General features: G+C 43.5%; 1 protein-coding gene across 2 annotated transcripts in view; it reads right to left on the bottom strand.

Annotated features, from left to right (window-relative positions):
* Positions 1 to 3,888: 3,888 nt before the first annotated feature.
* Vkorc1l1 (vitamin K epoxide reductase complex subunit 1L1) overlaps positions 3,889 to 19,234 on the bottom strand; it is a 46,113-nt gene continuing 30,767 nt past the window's right edge. Inside the window, exons 2-3 of one of the 2 annotated variants that reach the window (XM_076923030.1) lie at positions 11,998 to 12,107; positions 3,889 to 8,435 (exon numbers count right to left, since the gene is read on the bottom strand). In XM_076923030.1, the coding sequence (XP_076779145.1) occupies positions 8,209 to 8,435; positions 11,998 to 12,107 (337 nt within the window). In that variant the 3' untranslated portion in view covers positions 3,889 to 8,208. The remainder of the gene's footprint in view (positions 8,436 to 11,997; positions 12,108 to 19,234) is intronic. The other variant, XM_076923031.1, reaches the window with a different exon arrangement.

Here is a 19,234-nt window from a genome sequence, read left to right as displayed (position 1 = left end):
TCTTTAAAAAAAAAAGTGACATTGAAGCTTTTCTCATGTGGGGACAATGACTTGCAATGCTTTAGGCTCAGTAACATGTCCTGCTGAGAGGTGTCCAAGGTCATTTCTATCTGTTTTTGTTTGGGGGGGGGGTCTTGGCTTTATGTACTCTTGAAAACCTGCTGTGTGAACACGCACACTAAATTAAGAGCTACTGGTGAGGGGCTGGAGTGATGGCTCGCAATTTAAGAGTACTGACTGTTGTACCCAGAGGTTCCAGATTCAATTCCTAGCACCCACGAGTGGCTTAACTAGGAGCTGCTACTCCATTTCCCAGGTGATCCAAATGCCCTCTTTCGGCCCCTGAAGGTACATGTATAATAAAAATAAATCTAAAAAAACACTGTTTTCTTTCTTCTGTTACTATTATTGTTGGTGTTGGAGGCTGGTGTTATCTGTGTAGCCCTGGCTGCCCTAGAACTTATTCTGTAGACCAGGCTGGTCAAAGAAATCAGAGATCCACCTGACTCCACCTCCCAAGTGCTGGGATTAAAGGTATTTGCCACCACCACCATTACACAGCAAATTTGTTTTAAAGTGCTGGGGCATCCAAACCAGGCTAGTCTTGACGGAGTGAGAGTGAGTCACTCAACAAACATCACAGAGGAGCTGGGTGTGGCGGCGCATAGTTCTAATCCAGCACTAAGGAGGCAGAAGCACTAAGATCTCCAGAGTTCCTGGTCAGACCTGTCTCAAAGCCCCCACCAATGAGCCACAGCCCATGGGTGGTCACCTGTGTAGAGAAGTCCTGTAACAAGTGACAAGCCACTTTCCAAGGCTGAGAAGACAAATGTAAGATTCAAATGCCACGTCTCTGAATTGTGAGCTCACGACTCCAGCCCGGTTTTCATGTGTGTATGCATGCTTGTGGGGGCCAGAGAACAATCTCAGTGGCTGTCCGTGGTTTCTGAGACAGGGTTTTAGATTAGAGGAGGACTCTCTAAGTAAACTAGGCTGCTGGCCAGCAAGCCCCAAGGCTTCTGCCTGTCTCTACTTCTCCTGTGTTGAGATTGCAAGCACATGCCACCAGTCAGTCTAGCTTTTAAGCATGAGTTCCGAGAACTGAACTCAAGGGTCCTTATGCGTGTACAGCAAGCACCTGACTGACAAAACTGTTGCCACAGGCTTCCCTATAGTCTCCGCAGGCGGGACAGCTTTGTGTAGAAGCCCAGTGGCTCTCACCAATGTCACTGACTAGGATCTCTTTAAACAGGGCCTATATAGACTAGGGTTCTGTGTCTGGTACCTCCAGCGTGATGATCTGTTGTCATGCTGTCTTCCTTCCAGGGGTTCCACTGAGGCAAGGGTGCATATAGCACACTATTTTCCCCAACATCAATCTTGGTTTTCCGAGCTGTCCAGTCAGATGGAAGACAAGGAGCTACATGCAAAGCTGCAGACTGCCGTCTCTGCTCAGGGTCAGTTTCATGACTCTACACAAATCTCTTCCCAGTCTTCCTTTCCTAGACCCGTGAAAAGTAGAGAGCCCACACTTACTTTTTTTTTTTTTTTTTTTTTTTTTTTTTTTTTTTTTTTTTTTTTTTTTGGTTTTTTGAGACAGGGTTTTTCTGTGTAGCCCTGGCTGTCCTGGAACTCACTCTGTAGACCAGGCTGCCCTCGAACTCAGAAATCCGCCTGCCTCCGCTTCCCAAGTGCTGGGATTAAAGGCGTGCGCCACCACCGCCCAGCCCACACTTACTCTTGAGACCCTTGTAAAAACCAAACTGTTGAAGCTGGGTGTGGTGGCACGTGCCTTTAGTCCCAGCAACACTCAGGAGACAGAGGCAGGTGGATCTCTGCTGAGTTTAAGGCCAGCCTGGTCTACAAAGCAAGTTCTAGGACAACCAGGGCTACACAGAGAAACCCTGTCTTGAAAAAAAACAGGAAGGGGGTGTGGGGGAAGAAGAGACTATTGTTAGTTCAAGTGGGAAGAGATTTTAGGGGTTCTGTAATTCATGTCACCACAGACCCTTTACGTTTTTCAAAATTCCCAAGTTTTGTGTCTTAGTTTAACATAATTTTAAAAATATTTTATTGTCTGTGTATGTTTGTGAACCACATCGTGTGCCTGACCTGATGCCAGTAAAGGCCAGAACATAGAAGATCCTCTGGTACTGGAGTTATAGGCCTTACACATCCACCCATGCAAGCTATTAACAGGAACGCATCCCCAATCCAAAGCCTAAAGTGTCACGCAGAACACGTCATTTATTCAGGGAAGGATGGGTAAGTTCCAGTTCAAAGAGACTCATCTTGGTAATAGACATTACCTCTGTAGAGGACTGAGGAATGGAAAACTCAGAGCTATGCAGACATCTTAAAACATTCTGTGTAACATCTATTGTCCGTTCTCGCCCCCATCCCTTTTATACCTATGGGTGTTTTGCCTGCATGTATGTCTGGACACCACTGTATTTGCATGCCCGGTTCCTGTGGAGACCATAGTAAGGCATCAGATCCCCAGGAACTAGAATTAGATGGTTGTGGAATGCTACATAGATGCTGGGAGTCAACCGTAGGTCCGCTCAAAGAACAGCCAGTGTTCTTAACTGCTATGCCATCCTCTGCTGTTTTGTGAGATAGTGACAGAGCCTAGGCTGGCCTCCAACTCCTGATCCTCTGACTTCTGTCTCCCTCCCAGGTACTGGGATGAGGGGCATGTGCCACCAGTATCTATCTGGCTTACTGGCCCCCTCTCCCTTTTTCCTCCATTTCCCTTTTCTGCTAGGAATGTAAAGCCTGCTAAACAAATGTTCTCCTAATGAGCTGTGCCTACAGCCCTATCATGGCTTCTGTCTTACCCCTGGAGCTATACTTACAGGTAGGTGGCCATGAGCCACCATGTGGGTGCTGAGAACTGAACCTCTACAAGTGATTTTTTTTTTTTTTAAAGATTTATTTATTTTACTTATATGAGTACACTGTAGCTGTCTTCAGACACACCAGAAGAGTGCATCGGTTCTCATGACAGATGGTTGTGAGCCACCATGTGGTTGCCGGGAATTGAACTCAGGACCTCTGGAAGAGCAGTCAGTGCTCTTACCCACTGAGCCATCTCTCCAGCCCTAGAAGTGATTTTTTGTTGTTTTGGTTTTTTTTTTTTTTTATAATAGTTATTTCATGTATGTGCACACTGTAGCTGTCTTAGACATACTAGAAGAGGGCATCAGATCCCATTCCAGATGGTTGTGAGTCACCATGTGGTTGCTGGGAATTGAACTCAGGACCTCTGGAAGAGCTGCCATTGCTCTTAACCACTGAGCCATCTCTCCAGGCCTCTGTAAGTGTTAACTACCAAGTCCTTTCTCTACTCTCATTATTTTTTGAGACAGGGTCTCACCAAGCAACTCTGGCTGTCCTAGAAACTTGTTCTGTAGATCAGGCTAGCCTCGAACTCTCAGAAGTATATCTGCCTCTGCTGTGAATAAAGGCCTAAGCCACCACAGCATCCAGGATTTTTTTTTTTTTTTTAATTATTTCATGTATACTGGTGTTTGGCCTGCATGTGTGAATGAGTCAGATCCCTTGGATCAAGAGTTTCAGACAGTAGTGAGCTGCCAGGGGGGTGCTGGGAATTGAACCCAGGTCCGCTAGAAGAACAGCCTGTGCTCTTAACCACTGAGCCATCTCTTGAGTCCCCTGTCACGGATTATTGAGAATCGCAGAAATCCAAGAACACAGACCCTAAAAAATCTGAATAAAGATTTAAGAGAAAAGACTCTTAGTACCTGAAGGGATGGGCTTCCGGGACCACGGATACTCATGTTCTCCCTCACTCTAGACTTGGTTTCATCCGGCTTCGTTTTTAAAGACTCCACACGGAAGTAAGAACGATGGCAGCACAATATCCACAGGTAATTGTCTACATTTATTTTATACCAAAAAAGTTATGTGCAACAAATAAACATTCTTACATATTTACATCTGTTTTTATTTACCAGTTAGCAAAATGGTATCCTAAATCTCTGATAAAGAATATTTCTATCTATATTAAAGAGGGAATCTTCCCAGTGAACTCCTTTTTACATGAAGGTTTACTCAGGAGCTTTCGAAGCAGTAGTAGTATTTTAGATGGAACATACTTCACAGGTTATATACACCTATTATCTAGGCCACGCTCAGTACCGCCTCGGAACACCTTACCTCTCCTGGGCCAATTCGTTTAAAGGGGGAGGGGGAATCTGATCGCGTTGCCTGAAATCCTACTCTATTCTTTATGACTCAGGGTCGCTCTCACAAAATTAGGATTCTGAAGCGCACAGCCTAAACTGCTAAGGGGCGGGGTCACTGATGGATGTGCACTGGAAGAAAACAGGAGTGGGTGAGGTGCGTAGCCGGTGGGGAACTTTGCTGACATTTTTCTGACCTTTAAGGTCAGGTCACCCACCACCTGCCAGTATCCATCAGAAGCAACTGCTGGTACCAGCTAGAGCTTAGCCAGTAACTGCTGAGCGTTTTTTTTTTTGTTTTGTTTTGTTTTGAGATTTTTGCTTTTCTAGAGACAAGGTCTCAAAATAGCCCAGATTGCCCTTGAACTTCTGGTCTTCCTGCCTCTACTTCCCAAGTGCTGGGATTATAGGCATGTGCCACCACCATGCCTGGCTGCACTTTTAATAGTCTTTTTAATATAATTATAAATAAAACAAAAAAGCAACAATATTAGTTTTATTGCCCTCTATCTTACCTCATAGGTACAAGGATCTTTTGTATCAAACAAATACTTTCATATGTATATGGGTGTTTTGCCTGCATATATATATATGCCTGCATATATGTTTATGCACCATATGCATGCAGGGCCCTCAGAGGCCAGCAGAGGGTATCAGATCCCCAGGAAGTGGAGTTGCAGATAAAGGTTGTTAAGCAGACATGTGGTGGGAGCCAATCCTGGATCGTCTGGAAGAGTCAGGACTCTTAACTGCTAAGCCACCTCCCCAGCCCCCAAAACTTGTCCCTTTACATGAAAAAGGTCAATGCTTTTCACCATTCCTTATGTATAATGAATTTGAACCACTCATCCTAGCACTTGGGAGGCTAAGGCAGGAGGAATGTCAAGTTTGAAGCCAGCCTGGGCTATGTACTGAGTTCTAGGACAGCCTAGGCTGCAGAGAAAGAGCATGTGTCTCTTTAAAAACAAAACAACCACCACAACCAAAGAGCTGAAGGAGAAGCTACATAGATAAAGCAAAAATAATTCTTGGAATATAGCTAGTGCAACGAGTTAAACCTGAGTTGTATCAGAAGTTTACCCTTCCTGACAGAAACTGGCTGTGGGAAAGGACCATGGGAAATCTCACAAGCCAACCACAGGCCCTGGAGCACACCTAGCCCGAACTTGTCTTACTCCCTCAAATATCGTCACTATGAATCGAGAGGCTTCCTTTGTTCTGAGTCACTTCAAAAGCATGGAGCACAGAATTACTGTAGGAATCCTTTTCCCACTGGCCTGCCCTTCCATATTTATTGTTAAGTCAACTAGCAGTGTTTATTCTTAGTATATTTTGTGGGTAGGGTTTTAGGGTTTCACTCTACAGCCCTGGCTGTCCTGGAGCTCATTACTTAGGTCAGGGCAGCCTAGAACTCAGAGATCCACCTGCCTCTGCTCCCCAAGTGCTGGATTTAAGGTGTGTGTCACCAGGCCCCGAGGCTTCTTCAGTGTTTAAATCCTCAGTCTCCAACAGTCCTAACAAGGTTAGCAGTTTTATAACACAGTGTTTTTCTCCCCCCCACCTCCCCCCCCCCATTCCACTAGGTTTAATAGAGAAGCCTGAATTCCCTCAGGGCAAAACTACCAAATAAAACACAACAGGCTCGCTTACTGAGAACATATATTTTAGCAAAAAAAAAAAAAAAAAAAAAAAAATTTCTTTTTTTTTTTTTTTTTTAAAAGATAGGGTCTCCTGTAGCTAATGCTGGTCTCTATTTTGCTATGTAGTCAAGAATGACCTTGACTTCCTGATCCTCCTGCATCTATATCCCAAGTGATGGGAGCGCAGTCAAGCATGAACACATGGGTCAGCAAATGCTGCTTTCCCAACAGCACCTGTTAACTCTCAGTGAGAAAGGGGTCTTCATTCTATTAGGTCACAGGAATGTAACAAACAAACAAGTCATACAATCAATATTGGTGGTACTCCCAAGACTTACGAAAGCAAAGGGAGGCCTTAATTGGTCTGGTGGATAGAACCCTCTCACATTTTCATGGAGACAAGGTTTAACTCCACTCTGCTGAGTGATGAAGGACAGGAAAGGTCATTTGGAATGGGGGACCCAAGGGACATGTTTAGCAGAGCCTTGACATGTAAGTAGCAGAAGTCTCAGCTATTAGCCACTCCACTGCTTTGGGAGACCGGGACACAGGGGTATGAGATGACCTCACTGTACAGTTCTCAAATGAGGACTTGGTTTACCATAAAGACCGTTCAGTACTTTCTAGATGGTCTGTAACTACTTAAGAAGACAACAGCAATGCATACATAGTAAGATAGTCACGGAAATGTTCACATTCATGGGGAAACACAACTTTTGATGAAATCGGAATTAAGCTGTCTTAAGAAACTGGTTAGAGCCCCCTAAAGGAGCATTACAATTCCTATTTTATACCTGCCCCGGGCCAAAATTCTATGGTGCACCAGTTACAACTGAAGGTCATAAACCACTCAACAATTGCCGTCTCAGAATTCGCTGTCTAGTTGCCTATTTTTTAACATATTAACCAAATCATAAACAAAAACATTGCCACTTCTCAACCCGAGGAATAAAATGGCCACACAGACCCTTCTGGTAGAATGCAAGTTCTCTGCTTCATGGTAAGGAAGGAAAGGAGGGATACTTCTGCCCCAGTTCAACACACAGAATGATTTGGTTTGAGATTTTTAAGACAGAAGGCACTTTTAACATCTCCTGTAAGATGCTAACCAGAGAAACACAGTCACCATGCCATTGGGGTTTGTTCAGATCACCTCTGGGTTTCTTCTCACTGCTTCGGGGTGGCTACCAGAGTGGGACAAAGTTTCCACATTTCTCTTCCAGGTCTTTCTACGTGTTGTGTTTCTTCTGAGTCAGCAAACAGTTCCTCCTGACAGCCCTAAGGTTTACAAATTCAGTATGTGATTCTGAAACACTTACTGACCATCCTTAGTGCAAGAAGAAATGAGAAGGGGCAATACTATGGACCGACCTCAGAGCACTAGGCTTGTGCCCACTTCAGTCGTAATACTGCTGAGCTGACTGGCACCGGCCGGAATCAAGGGAATACACATGTGTATTGAGAGCTCGGCTACTGTTTAAGAGGCTTTGCCCAGAAACGCAATAGTGGTTTCAGTTTTTCTCAAAAACTACATCCACTTCCCACCATCAGTGTCCTGAGAGCCTTGGAATTAAAAGGTCTAGTCATGTGACATCCTGTACAGTTAGATCCATCCAGGTCTGACTAGTCAAACTTGACTTGGCTGTTCAGACTTAGTTTCTTCGGTCTCAGAGTGGGAGATGGGAGGGAACCAAGCACCCTACTGTTTCTGCTGTCCATACTGCACCAGGGCCGTCAGCGCATTTCTGTTTGCGTCCACTATCTCCACTACTTATCAGTCACGAGGAGCTGACAAGTCCTTGCTACACTTCAACTAAACTGTACAGTAAGTTCTGCAGGGGTGGATCCAATGTTTCTACCTTTATTTACAAATATCACACGAATGGACTCTAATTAAATCTACAGGTTTAAATCCATCGGCTAAAAACATATTACATATTGTAAACATGGCAATATTTAATACAGTATCTATTCTAAAATATTTTCATGTTCATGATCACAATTTGTTATACCTGAAATTGAATTTATACACATTAAAGAATTACTAGCAATGGCTGCTCACTTTACGGTTGAGGACCGGGGGCTAGGGCTACATTTTATTATCTCAGAAACATCTTCAAGGTAAAGTTAAAGCTTGTCTTTGATTGGCTCGGCGTATCCTTTTTTGTATCCGGATTTAAAATGAAGACTGACACAGGAATAGCTAGGGCCCCTTCTAATTTACATATTTTAAAAAATCAGTTTAAGATTCTCAGGGAAAGTGTCTGTTGTGAATTTAAAAAAAAAAAAAAACTTGCAAAATAAACTTAATGAAAGTTTAAGTGTTTGAGCCGGTTGGGTGGAGATCTGCTGGCCATCGGTCAGTCTTCCTTAGGCTGCAGCTGTCGCTTCCAGGCCTCATTCAAGTAAACTAGTCGTTTGTAATTGATGACGAGGAGGAGGAAGTTCAGCACATATATGGTGACGCAGATGATGCAAAACTCCTTCAGCACAAAGTACAGAATGTAGGCCAGGTACAAAGACCCCACCACAGACACGATGGAGGAGGTCATGAGGACCAGAGCTGCAACTGCGCTGGCTGTCATGCCTGCAAGAGAGAAACAATGGCTGGGTCAGGGCCTGCCTGGACAGATGCTTCTTTACTGACAAGTGACAGGCTGTGGCTAGAAGCAGTTATCAATACTGACCTTACCTTCTTGACTGTGAGAGAAAGCACACAGAGTGCAAACACTGCCTATCTGTCTTAGGACTAACCAGGCTGAATTGTACTGACAGGAGTCCACAGCTGCCAGGGTTCTGATCTGTTACTACTGCACAGGGAAGCGTACACACCAACCATGCAAGCTCGCCATCACATGGAGCAGAGATGCTGGTGCAGTCTCCTAATGAGCTCAGGAATGAGGGCAGCAGCCTTCCTTCCAAGCTGTGGACTGGGTAAGGTCCACTCTTGTCATGCATTTCACTACAGCTTCCCTATCTGGGGAGATGCTGCCTTTCATGTTTAGATCAAATTTACCAAAAAGCCAGACCACGTGATGCCCTTACCTACACTGTGTTAAAGAGGGAAGAGAGAGAAAGAGAGAGACAGAGAGAACACACTTCAGAGTGGCTAACTGGGGAGAGGGAAAGTAAAACAGGCCAGTAAGGCACAGCTGCATCAAAACACATCAGGCAAAAAGGCAGTCGGAGCCGGTATGTCAGTATATGTCCATAATCCCAGTACTTCAGGGGCTGAGGCAGAAGGCTCAGACTGGAGGCCTGCCTGGGTGCATAGTAAGACCCTGTCTCAAAGAAAAAAAGAGAAGCAGTCAAGTATTAAAAGCCAGGGCTCAAAACAAAAGGTGTCTGGAGTCTTCACTGCCTTCCTATGCTCTGTCCTGTAACTCCTGAGGCCAGCCACACAAGTACTAGACACAGTGATTGTCAAGGTCAGAGCACATTCAACTCCTGACCTAGCCAACTGCTAATGGGCCAGCAAAGCCTAGACTCTGTCAGATGTACTCAAACAGTACTCACCTGTGCTAAGTCATCTATGCTCAAAATCTAAGCCTGAAGAGTTAGTGCTAACACCTTAACTCTATCAAAGAAAGTTTTAAAATGATGCAAGAGGCAGACATAGCGATCCACTTTATAATCCAGTACTCCAGGGCTACGGCAGGAGATCGTCTGTGAGTCTAAGGACAGCCAAGGCTACAAATGATTGTGGCCTAGTTGGAGATAAATAGAAAATATTTTGAAAAACAGCACTTGTGGGCTAGAGGACCACTTGTGGGCTCAGGAGCAGATCTCTTGTCACCTAGATGCACAAGGCTGTGGAGTTCAACCTCCTGCACAGCAAGCAAACAAACAAAAAAATGCATACATAAAATGATGTGTCAACTATTTCCTGTGTTTTTTTCTCTGTTCCAATTTACACAGCAGACCGTCCTCTACCTCTTAAGTCTGCTGTGAGAATGAGGTGGGCTCCGATGAAGCCTGCCTTTATGAACTACAATCTGGTGCTCAGAATGTCCTGTGAGTGCTGCTACTGTAATAACTGCAGTGTATGCAGGCACTTGTGATTTGTGGAAAAATTGTGGACTTTAGAACGTGCCGCTACTAACAATAATATAACAATAGAATATCTTATAGCTGTAAAAACATCAACCAAAAACAAAACAACAACAACAAAAAAAAACATTTAATGTATTCATTCCATATAAAAGTATATATAAAAAGAGATTATTATGATAGATCAGTCAAAAAAAAAAAAAAAAAAAAAAAAACCAAAAAGAATAAGCTGTAGGAAGGAAGGGAACACAGCATTCGCTTTTTATGTTTTGAAAGTAAAGAACCATTGCTGGGTGGGGGCGGGTGGGAGCAATGGAGAGGAGCTGGAGTGGATCTCAGGTGGGGACCCCTTTACCACACAGCAGCTTAACATTTGAACTATGTGAAAAAAAAAATCAATTTCCAATGATGACTGTCACACAGTCCACGAGGGAGTGAGGTGGCAAGCCCTGGATGTGTTAGATGACTCAGAAAAGCTGACATTCCAAAAGCACGTGGAAACTCAAGTCAGCAAATGTGAGTGGCTGTGCCCATGACGGGACTCACACAGGAACTGGAGCCGACACAGTCGTATTATAAATGCAAACCGCCTCACCTTGCTCCCACATGAACCTGGATGACTTTTTTTCTCTAAGCCCTTTCTTTCCTACTAAGGGAAAATGACGGCTCCCTGAGTTGGGGTTTGTACTTTAGAAATCCACAGATTCAACAAGCTGGAGGTCAACTTCCCCCCTTCCCCCAAAAGGACCCCTCACTCTGCTTTTGCATGCACAAAGAAGCATAATGACCCTACAGCTTTAAACCCCATTCTGCTTGTTCTACTTCAGTTCACCTTAACCTCTTCACACTCCCTTCTTTAATGGCTGCACACAGCTTTCTAAGATGGAGACACCTCTGCTAGCTCAGCCATCGCTTACTGCTGAGCCCCCAGGAGCAGCTTGCTGTTTTAAACTGTACTATCTTGACTTTTATCTGTTTTAAACTGCACTTCTTAGTTCTTCAGGACAAATACATACACTCAGAATTGGTCAACCCTGACAATACTTCTTAGAAAAATTCATACTCCAAATGTGAATGGCAGCAAGCCAACGCCAGACTGAGGTTAACCAATCACTGCACAGAAGAGCTGACAAACAAGAGAATAATATATTAATAGCTAAACTGAAGAGTACAAGCCCACCACAAAGCTACTGTTTAAAAGGATTATCACAAATAGGCTTTAGTGGGCAGTAAAAGAACATTAAAGTAACATCAAAGTGATGGCTACTGATACTTGACAACTAGAAAAGTTAAAAAACAAAACAACAACAAAAAACAAAAACACTTCTAAAATGGACTTTAGATGGGGACCAGATGATTGGAAGAGGCAACAATTTGGCATTCGGCAGTAAGTGTTAAAATCCATTTATTTATTTTTTTTAAAAAGTTTTTTTTTTTTTTTTTTTGACTCATTAGCCTCATGCTTGGAAATTTATTTCAGGGAAATAATTTAAGGAAAGGAAGGTGCTTTAAAGACACTGGATCCCCATGGCACTGTTTAGTGACAATGTGAACCTGAGAGGCCCACAGACACTTAGGACAGTAATACTGAAAGTAAGAGGCTACACAAATTTGTTGTTGTTTTCTTTTCTTTTTTCTTTTTTAGCAAAAGGATGCAGCTCAGGTGTCCAGTACTAGGTTTGATTCTAGCACCAAAGGGACAAGCAGAAGCCCCACAAGACAGGGAACAGTAGATACATAGACATGCTGAATGGCAGCTTACTGCTACTGTTTTCTGAAGATGTGATATTTTAAGATAGTCTATAATGCAACTTCAAAACACAAGCTTACAAGCAAGACTGCAGTAGTAATGTCCATGAATGGGGCTGGGTTTCTGGACATCATGACATGATACTAGCCATGACTATAGGTCCACTGATACCAAGGTCACCATATGATAAGAAGCAGTGACTCACACTTCACAATACAAAACTATTCTGGATTCCTGTAGTTCTCTATCATTGGCACGTGCTTTTTACTATGAAGACACACTAGGGCGAAGACACAAGCACTGAATGGGTATAACAAGCTTATTTCTGTATCTTTGTATCAATACTTACCAAGTAATAACTGTAGTATATAAAATATAAGTCCAAAGACACTGTTTGGCTGGTTTAATACACCATCTTTTCCAAAAATGGAACCCAAAAGACCAAATCCTCGACCCCATCTGTAAAATAAGGAAAACCAGTAACCCTATATTTGAGATTCCCTAATTTTTTAAATGTAAAATTATTTGAGAATGTTATCCAATTCCACAATCAACTATGTTGACAAAACACTTAAATATCTTTTGTTCCATGACTGATTTGCGCAAGGGGAAGGCCAAACATTAGATTTCTGTACTGTGTCTGAATTGAATTGATGGTTTACTACAAATATCCCTAAAAGCTCTGTATTTCCACCTAAGAATCTCCAGGGCCACTTTCTTTTCCTAGGGTAGGCATACGGTTTCTTTACTGACAGTATTAGCATTTGCAAGAGTAAGGCTCTCTCAACTCCAGTCACTCTCAGACTTTCCTACTCAGTAGCTCTCTGTGGCATGCTGTTCTTGCATGACAGTGCTTAGCAGGGTCCCCGGCCTCCACTCACTCACTCCACTTCCCACCCTAGGCTGTGAGCATCTACAAAGCCTGCAGCCACGGCTAAGTGCAGCAGCCGAAAACGCATGCGGTCCACTCCATAGCTGTATTCAAACAAGGCAGGTCTTTGAGAAGCTGTTTGTTTACTGGACATTTCACAAGGGTCAGCATGAGGAGACACACCCTGATCTCTGAATAGAGAGGACTATCAGAAATCATAGGTCTCTTCTAGAATCCTGTTTCCAAAGTAAAAAACTGGTATTTCACATTCTACTATACATTTTCATTCCGTTTTTCAAAATTTGTATGTGACTTCACATTTTCAGAATCTTTTAAGATAATTTTTATTGAATTTGTTTTCTGACAATTTTATTCATGTATAAAGTTCATTCTGTCCACTCCTTTAATGTTTCCCACCTCTATAAGCCCCTAAAATCTTACTTTAAAAAATTATTAAAACCAATTTAATAAGATAATACATACAGACCAACAGTAACTGGATAAAAACCTCAAGACACTTCAGCTTTAACCCAGAATGACAGTGCTTCCTAAATACAAAAAGGAAATGATGTCTGAGAACAGGAATGAATGACTGAATCAGGCTGGTTTAAAGGACTCATGTCCAAGCAACAAAACAGAAGCCCTTCACAGTCGCACTGAAACAATAACCATCCCACTCTTGGAACTGTGAGCCACAGAGGACTTTTATTACTCAGACCTACACATTTCAAATACACAGAAGCAAGTTCCATTACATGCATGAATTCTCTTACCCAGCAAATACTTAATGGGCAGTAGAGTAATATACCTGAGGGGCAGCCCTGCACTCGTGGGACTGACATTCTAGTTACAGGGTGGGCCAGCATTTGGTAAAGTGAAGTCTCCTAGGGAGGCCTTGTCAAAGTGCAGATTCTGCTTCAGTGGGCTGGCAGTGGGGCTAAGACTGAGTTCAACAAAAGGAGCTGGGGCTGGAGTGCATATCTGTAATTCCAGCACTCTGGGGGCTGAAGCAAAAGGACTATTATGAGTTTGAGGCTAACCTGAGCTACACAGTGAGTCCTAGGACAGCCTGGGTTAAAAAAATGAGACCCTGTGTCAAAACACCAACAAAAATAATCAAGCAGAAACAGATCTCCCATTTGAGCTACAGCTGTAGGACTCACTCCTACATATTCATCAGAACAACTCCAAGCTTGCACATCAATGTCTACTGCAAATATGGGTAATTACATCCATGTAATAACCTGAGATCAACCCCCAGAACCCACATAACCGACTCTACAATGTTTTCCTTTGACTTTCACATATGTACCATGGCATAGAACTCCACAATCATCCCTACACACATCACGTATACATATCTATATACAATATTAATAAATTAAAAAAAAATAAGTGCCAGTAAGGTAGGTCAGAGAGTAAAGGCCTTTGTCACCAAGCCTTACAATCTGACTTCAATTCTCAGTACTTATTTTGGTGAGGAGAACCAACCTAAAAGCTGTCCTCTGACTGACACATACCTGCCATTAACATGAATGCACCCATAAGTAAACAACACACCAATCTTGTCTGAAAAACAGCCAAGGAACCGGTACGGATGGAACATAAAAGAGAGGGGAAAAAAGAATTTTCATTTTTTTTTAAAGATCTCACTGTGTAACCCTGCCTGGCTTAGAATCATTATGTAAACTAAGCTGGCCTTGAACTCACAGATTTGCCTGCCTCGGCCTTAGTCCTGGGATTAAAAGTGTGTGTCACACCAGGCGGTGGTGGCGCACGCCTTTAGTCCCAACACTTGGGAGGCAGATGCAGGTGGATTTCTGAGTTCGAGGCCAGCCTGGTCTACAAAGTGAGTTCCAGGACAGCCAGGGCTACACAGAGAAACCCTGTCTCGAAAAACAAAAACAAACAAATAGTGTGTGTCACTATGCCTGGCTTTACGCCAGCGTGTATTAAAGAAAGATCATTTTGAAATGGGTATCATTGTGTAATTCTATAATCCTAGGACTTGTGAGGCTGGGAAGGAGTATACGAAGCTGAGGCCAGCCTGGGCTATATAGTGAGGTTCTGTGTCCAAAAAACTAAAAGCACTCTAGAGGGCTGAAAGATGATTCAGCACCTAAGAGTGTGAACTGTGTTCAGTTCCCGGCACCCATGGTCAGGGGACTCACAACTGTTTGTAACTACAGCTCCAGGGAAGCTGACGCTCCCTGGCCTCCTTGGGCACTGAACTAACTAACATGTGCCCCCCTCCAACACTCTCCATGCACAAAACTTAACATAAAAATAAGGCGGTGGCTGGAGAACTAGCTCAGTGGTTAGGAGCGCTGGCTGCTCTTCCAGAGGACCTGGGTTTGCATCGCAGTGGCCACACAGCAGCTCACAACTGTCTGTGGCTCCAGTCCCAGAGAGGCTGACATGACTCCCTCTTCTGGCCTTCTCAAACACCAGACATGCATATGGTTCACAGACATACATGTAGGCAAAATACCCATACACATAAAATTACAAAAAATGTATAAATAAAAATAATCATGGAGTAGTGGTGCACCCTTTAATCCTGGCTCTCAGGAAGCCAAGACAGGTGGATGTCTGAGTTTGAGGCCAGCCTGGTCTACACGGAAAGTCTGAGGTAAGCCAGAACTACATAGTGAGACCTGTTTCAAAAACTAAGTAAATAAATAAGTGAAATATTTGAAAACCTTATTTTAAAACGCATTCTAGGTCCAATACTGAAAACAGACTGGAAGGAGACAGCAGTGGTAAGGTGTCCAGTTAGACACCACTGAGGGATTCGCAGCGGGGTGTGCGGCTGTGGTGGCCACGCGGCTGTGGTGGCCCTGCGCTGGGAAATGAGATCCAGGCTATTCGGAAGGTGCAGCTCCCACAACTTGCTCACAGATGGAACATGCAGTATGACACAAAGAAATGATGCAACATGACACTCAGGACTTTGACTTGCTCAGCTAGGCAGAGCAGCTGTGTTTCCTGAACTGGGAAGGAGGGTCTGATCAGAAGCTCAGCTTTGGACACAGGTTTACACTGCCTTCAGCAGCACGGGAGAGATGTCAGATAAGCAAGTATAGACTTGCAGTGTAAGCTAGAGAGAAATTTGGTGGTAGTCAGGACTTCTGACAGCAACAATAACCTTTGATAAATTAATGGCTATCAATCAACAACTGACATATGACTCAGCTTTAGAGATGGCAAGGGTGAACACGTGGCATAGGACTTTGGTGGCTTATGCCTCTGTGGACATGAACCATTATTGTTCTTGTTTCATTTGTAAAGTTTTTGCCTTCAAATGTTCTCATATGCATATTTCAGTAAGACAACACCCAAGCAACATTAAAATACTGAGTTTCCTCAAGAGACTCTACATTTAGGAGGCTTTCCCTTCAATTGGCCCTGAAAGTTGAATGCACTTCCTATATATGCTGCAATGAAGGCTGTGGATATTTTCTCAAAACCTGCCTTTCAGGGATGGGAAATGGCTCGTAGTAAAGTGTTTGTTATGTAAGCAAGGAGATCTGAGTTCAAATCCAAGAACCTATATAAACTGCTAGATGTGGTAGCATCTATGGTCCCAGCCAGGGGACAGAGCCCCGGCAAATGAATACCTGCAGCTGGTTGCCTAGATAGCCTAGCCATACATACATACATACACACATACACACACACACACATACACACACACACATACATACATACATACATACATATATGGCATGTCCCCTTACAGTGAGTGACTCTATGTCAAAATGAAGGTGAGGCTATGGAGATGGTTCAGTAGTTAAAGGTGCTTGCTGTGTAGCCTAACAATCTGAGTCTGAGTTCTATCCCTGGGACCCACATACATGGTGGATGGAAAGAACAGATTACTACAAATTGTCTCTTGACCTCCAAATAATTCTGTGGTGTATCTACACAAATACACAAAAATAATAAAATAACTTAAAAAAAAAAAAGCCAGTAAAGGGAAATTGAGGAAGTCATTCAACACTGACCCCCTGCCTCCATGAACACTGTCCTGCGCATGTGCACATGCATGCAAGAGCTGGCTGAGAAGCATTCTGTGGACACATCTTTAAAAGTCATTCTACCCACTCATTTCTTATGGGCTTTAATAACATTTTTTTTTTTTTTTTTAAGTTTTAACGTGTGGCCTCTCATCTTGTAGTCTATACTGGTCTAGAGCTATGTTCCCCGGGCTGTCCTTAAACTTGGGACAACCTTCCTGCCTCAGCCTCCCAAGCGCAGGGATTACAGGTGTGAGCCACCATGCCTGACTGAGTTTCACTCCTGAGTCAGCCATAACCACCAGAAAGCTGTCTTTGGACAACAGCACTGTCTTTCATATGCAACTGTTTCCATGGAGTTTAATGTTGGTACTATGTCTTAACTGCCAAAGGAATATTTGTCTGAATACTTCGTTTGCTAAAGGAATATTGCCAAACACCTACACCTATGTATCCTTATGCTAAACTTTTAAAGAGATTACTAATTCATGGAAAGAAGGCTTTGCTCGCTCTTTCTCTCTCTCTCTCTCTGTCTCTGTCTCTGTCTCTCTCTCTCTCTCTCTCTCTCTCTCTCTTTCTTTCTCTTTTCTTTAGACAGGGCTTTGCTAGCACCCAGCTAGCACCAACTCATCCAGGACAGTGGTAAGCCAGCAGTAATAATGACTTGCCTCCGTCACTCAAGTCCTAGGACTATGGACATGTCCCACACCTGCCTTTAATGCTTCCCTTTGTAGGCAGCGGGCCAACTGGGCATGATGATGCAGCTCTATAACCCCAGCACTCTGGAAGGTCTAAGATGAGTGACAAGAAATATATAAGGATTAATTCCTTTTTATCATCTTCATAAAAAACAAAATTAGAGTGCTAGAGGGAGAAACACCAAAAGTAATTTCCTCTAGAAGGCTTGAAGGCAGATTCCTGGGATTAAAGGTGTACATCACCATATCCTACCACTAAATCCAGAGTTTGCTGAGCCCCAAGAATCTACCTGTCACAACTTCCCCAACCTTCAACACTCTGTGTGGGTGCCGAGGGTCGGAACTCAGTTCAAGTTTGCATAGCAAGCACTTTGATCACCGGTCCATCTCCCTACCGGAATTCTCCATGTTAAGAAAAGATATTGGTGACAAAGCAAATTGGGGAAAAAAGACCTCATTGTGTCCTATTAAATGTTTGTTTTTTGAGACATAGTCTCACTATGTAGTTCCTGGTCAGGAACTCATTATATAGACTAGGAGGGCTGCAAACTCAGAGAGCTGCCTACCTCTGCCTCCCCAGTGCATCACCACACGTGGCAGATTTATTTATTTTTTAAGCATTTATACACATTTTTCTTTTCTGTTTTTGAGTTTTTCTATGTAGTCCTGGCTAGCCTGGTACTTGTTATATTGCTGGTCTAAAACTAATGGCAATCCTTGCCTCAAATTCCTGAGTCACCACTCAGGCACACGCTATTATGCCATTTAATTTATGACTTAACCCTAATTAAACTAGAGAGATAAATTTTACATATGAGCAAAAATTTTACATATAGCATACTGCATCAGCAACCCAGAAGAGGCTGGAAGAAGTGTCCTAGCAGACAAAGACGTGTGGTCCTCCCCAAAACACAGCCTCGGTGCCCAGACTGCCAGTGAAAGACTAACAACCTGGTGCTCTGCCTTACAAGACTGGTGTGTGTGTGTGTGTGTACATGGTAGTGAGGTAGCTCAGTTGGTAAAGTGCTTGCTATACAAACATGAGGACCTACCTGGGTTTGGTCCATCAGCACTCAAGCAAAAGCCAGGAGCGGTGATATACACCTGTAATCCCAGGACTAGTGAGGCACAAGGATCCCTGGGGTTTGCTGGCTGGCTACCCTAGCCTTCTTGGTCAGTTCAGGCCAATGGAAAGACCCTGTCTCAAAAAATAAAGTGGACCATACCAGAAGAGCCAAGGTTGGCTCTGAGGCTGAATTTTTAAAATTACTTGTAGCCTGGTGCAGTGGTGAGCACCCTTCATTTATTTTTAATCTGTTTCAGATGTCATTAGTTTTACTTCACGTCTGTATGGGTGTTCTGGTTTGTGTACTACATGTATGCAGTGCCCTAGAGGGCCTTATATTCCCTGGAACTGGAGGTACTGTAGCAAGATTTTCCCTGTCTAATCTACTTAAATATCAGTGCAGCAGGAGGCCTGTGATTGGCCAGGGAAATGTCCAAATGGGACAGAGCTAATGGGAGGCGGAACTAAGGGTTACAGAGAGAGAGGGATGCAGGGAGATAGAGAAAAAAATCAAGATGGAAGATGAACAGACTGATTCAGAACCAGCATGGCCTTAAGTAGCCTCAGGTAGTTATGATATTAAGGTTAGAATAATTGGGATAACTAGTCAAAATTGTGTGGGCATCTTGTATCATTATTAATTGGCCTTGAAATTATTGTGTACTGAGAATTTATTGATTTATAAATCTGACTGGTTAACTATGAGCTTAAGAGTTTTGATTTTACCAGGTTAATGGGTACTGTGATATCTATTAATGAGGCTGGTGGCCATTGCATGGGGCTAGGCCTAGCACCATTGAAACAGTGGAGTTGGCCTAGGGGCTAGGCCTAGGACCGTGGAGGCCACAGAGTTGGGACTGCAGAGATAGCGACCACACCTATGTCTGGAGAGTAGCCCGGCGGGACCACACTAGACCTGAGTAATGCTGGCA

The sequence above is a fragment of the Arvicanthis niloticus genome, chromosome 24 (genome assembly GCF_011762505.2).
Source record: "Arvicanthis niloticus isolate mArvNil1 chromosome 24, mArvNil1.pat.X, whole genome shotgun sequence".
Taxonomy (NCBI): Eukaryota; Metazoa; Chordata; class Mammalia; order Rodentia; family Muridae; genus Arvicanthis; species Arvicanthis niloticus.
Note: the sequence above shows the minus strand (reverse complement) of the source record. Positions and strands in the feature narration are given on the sequence as shown.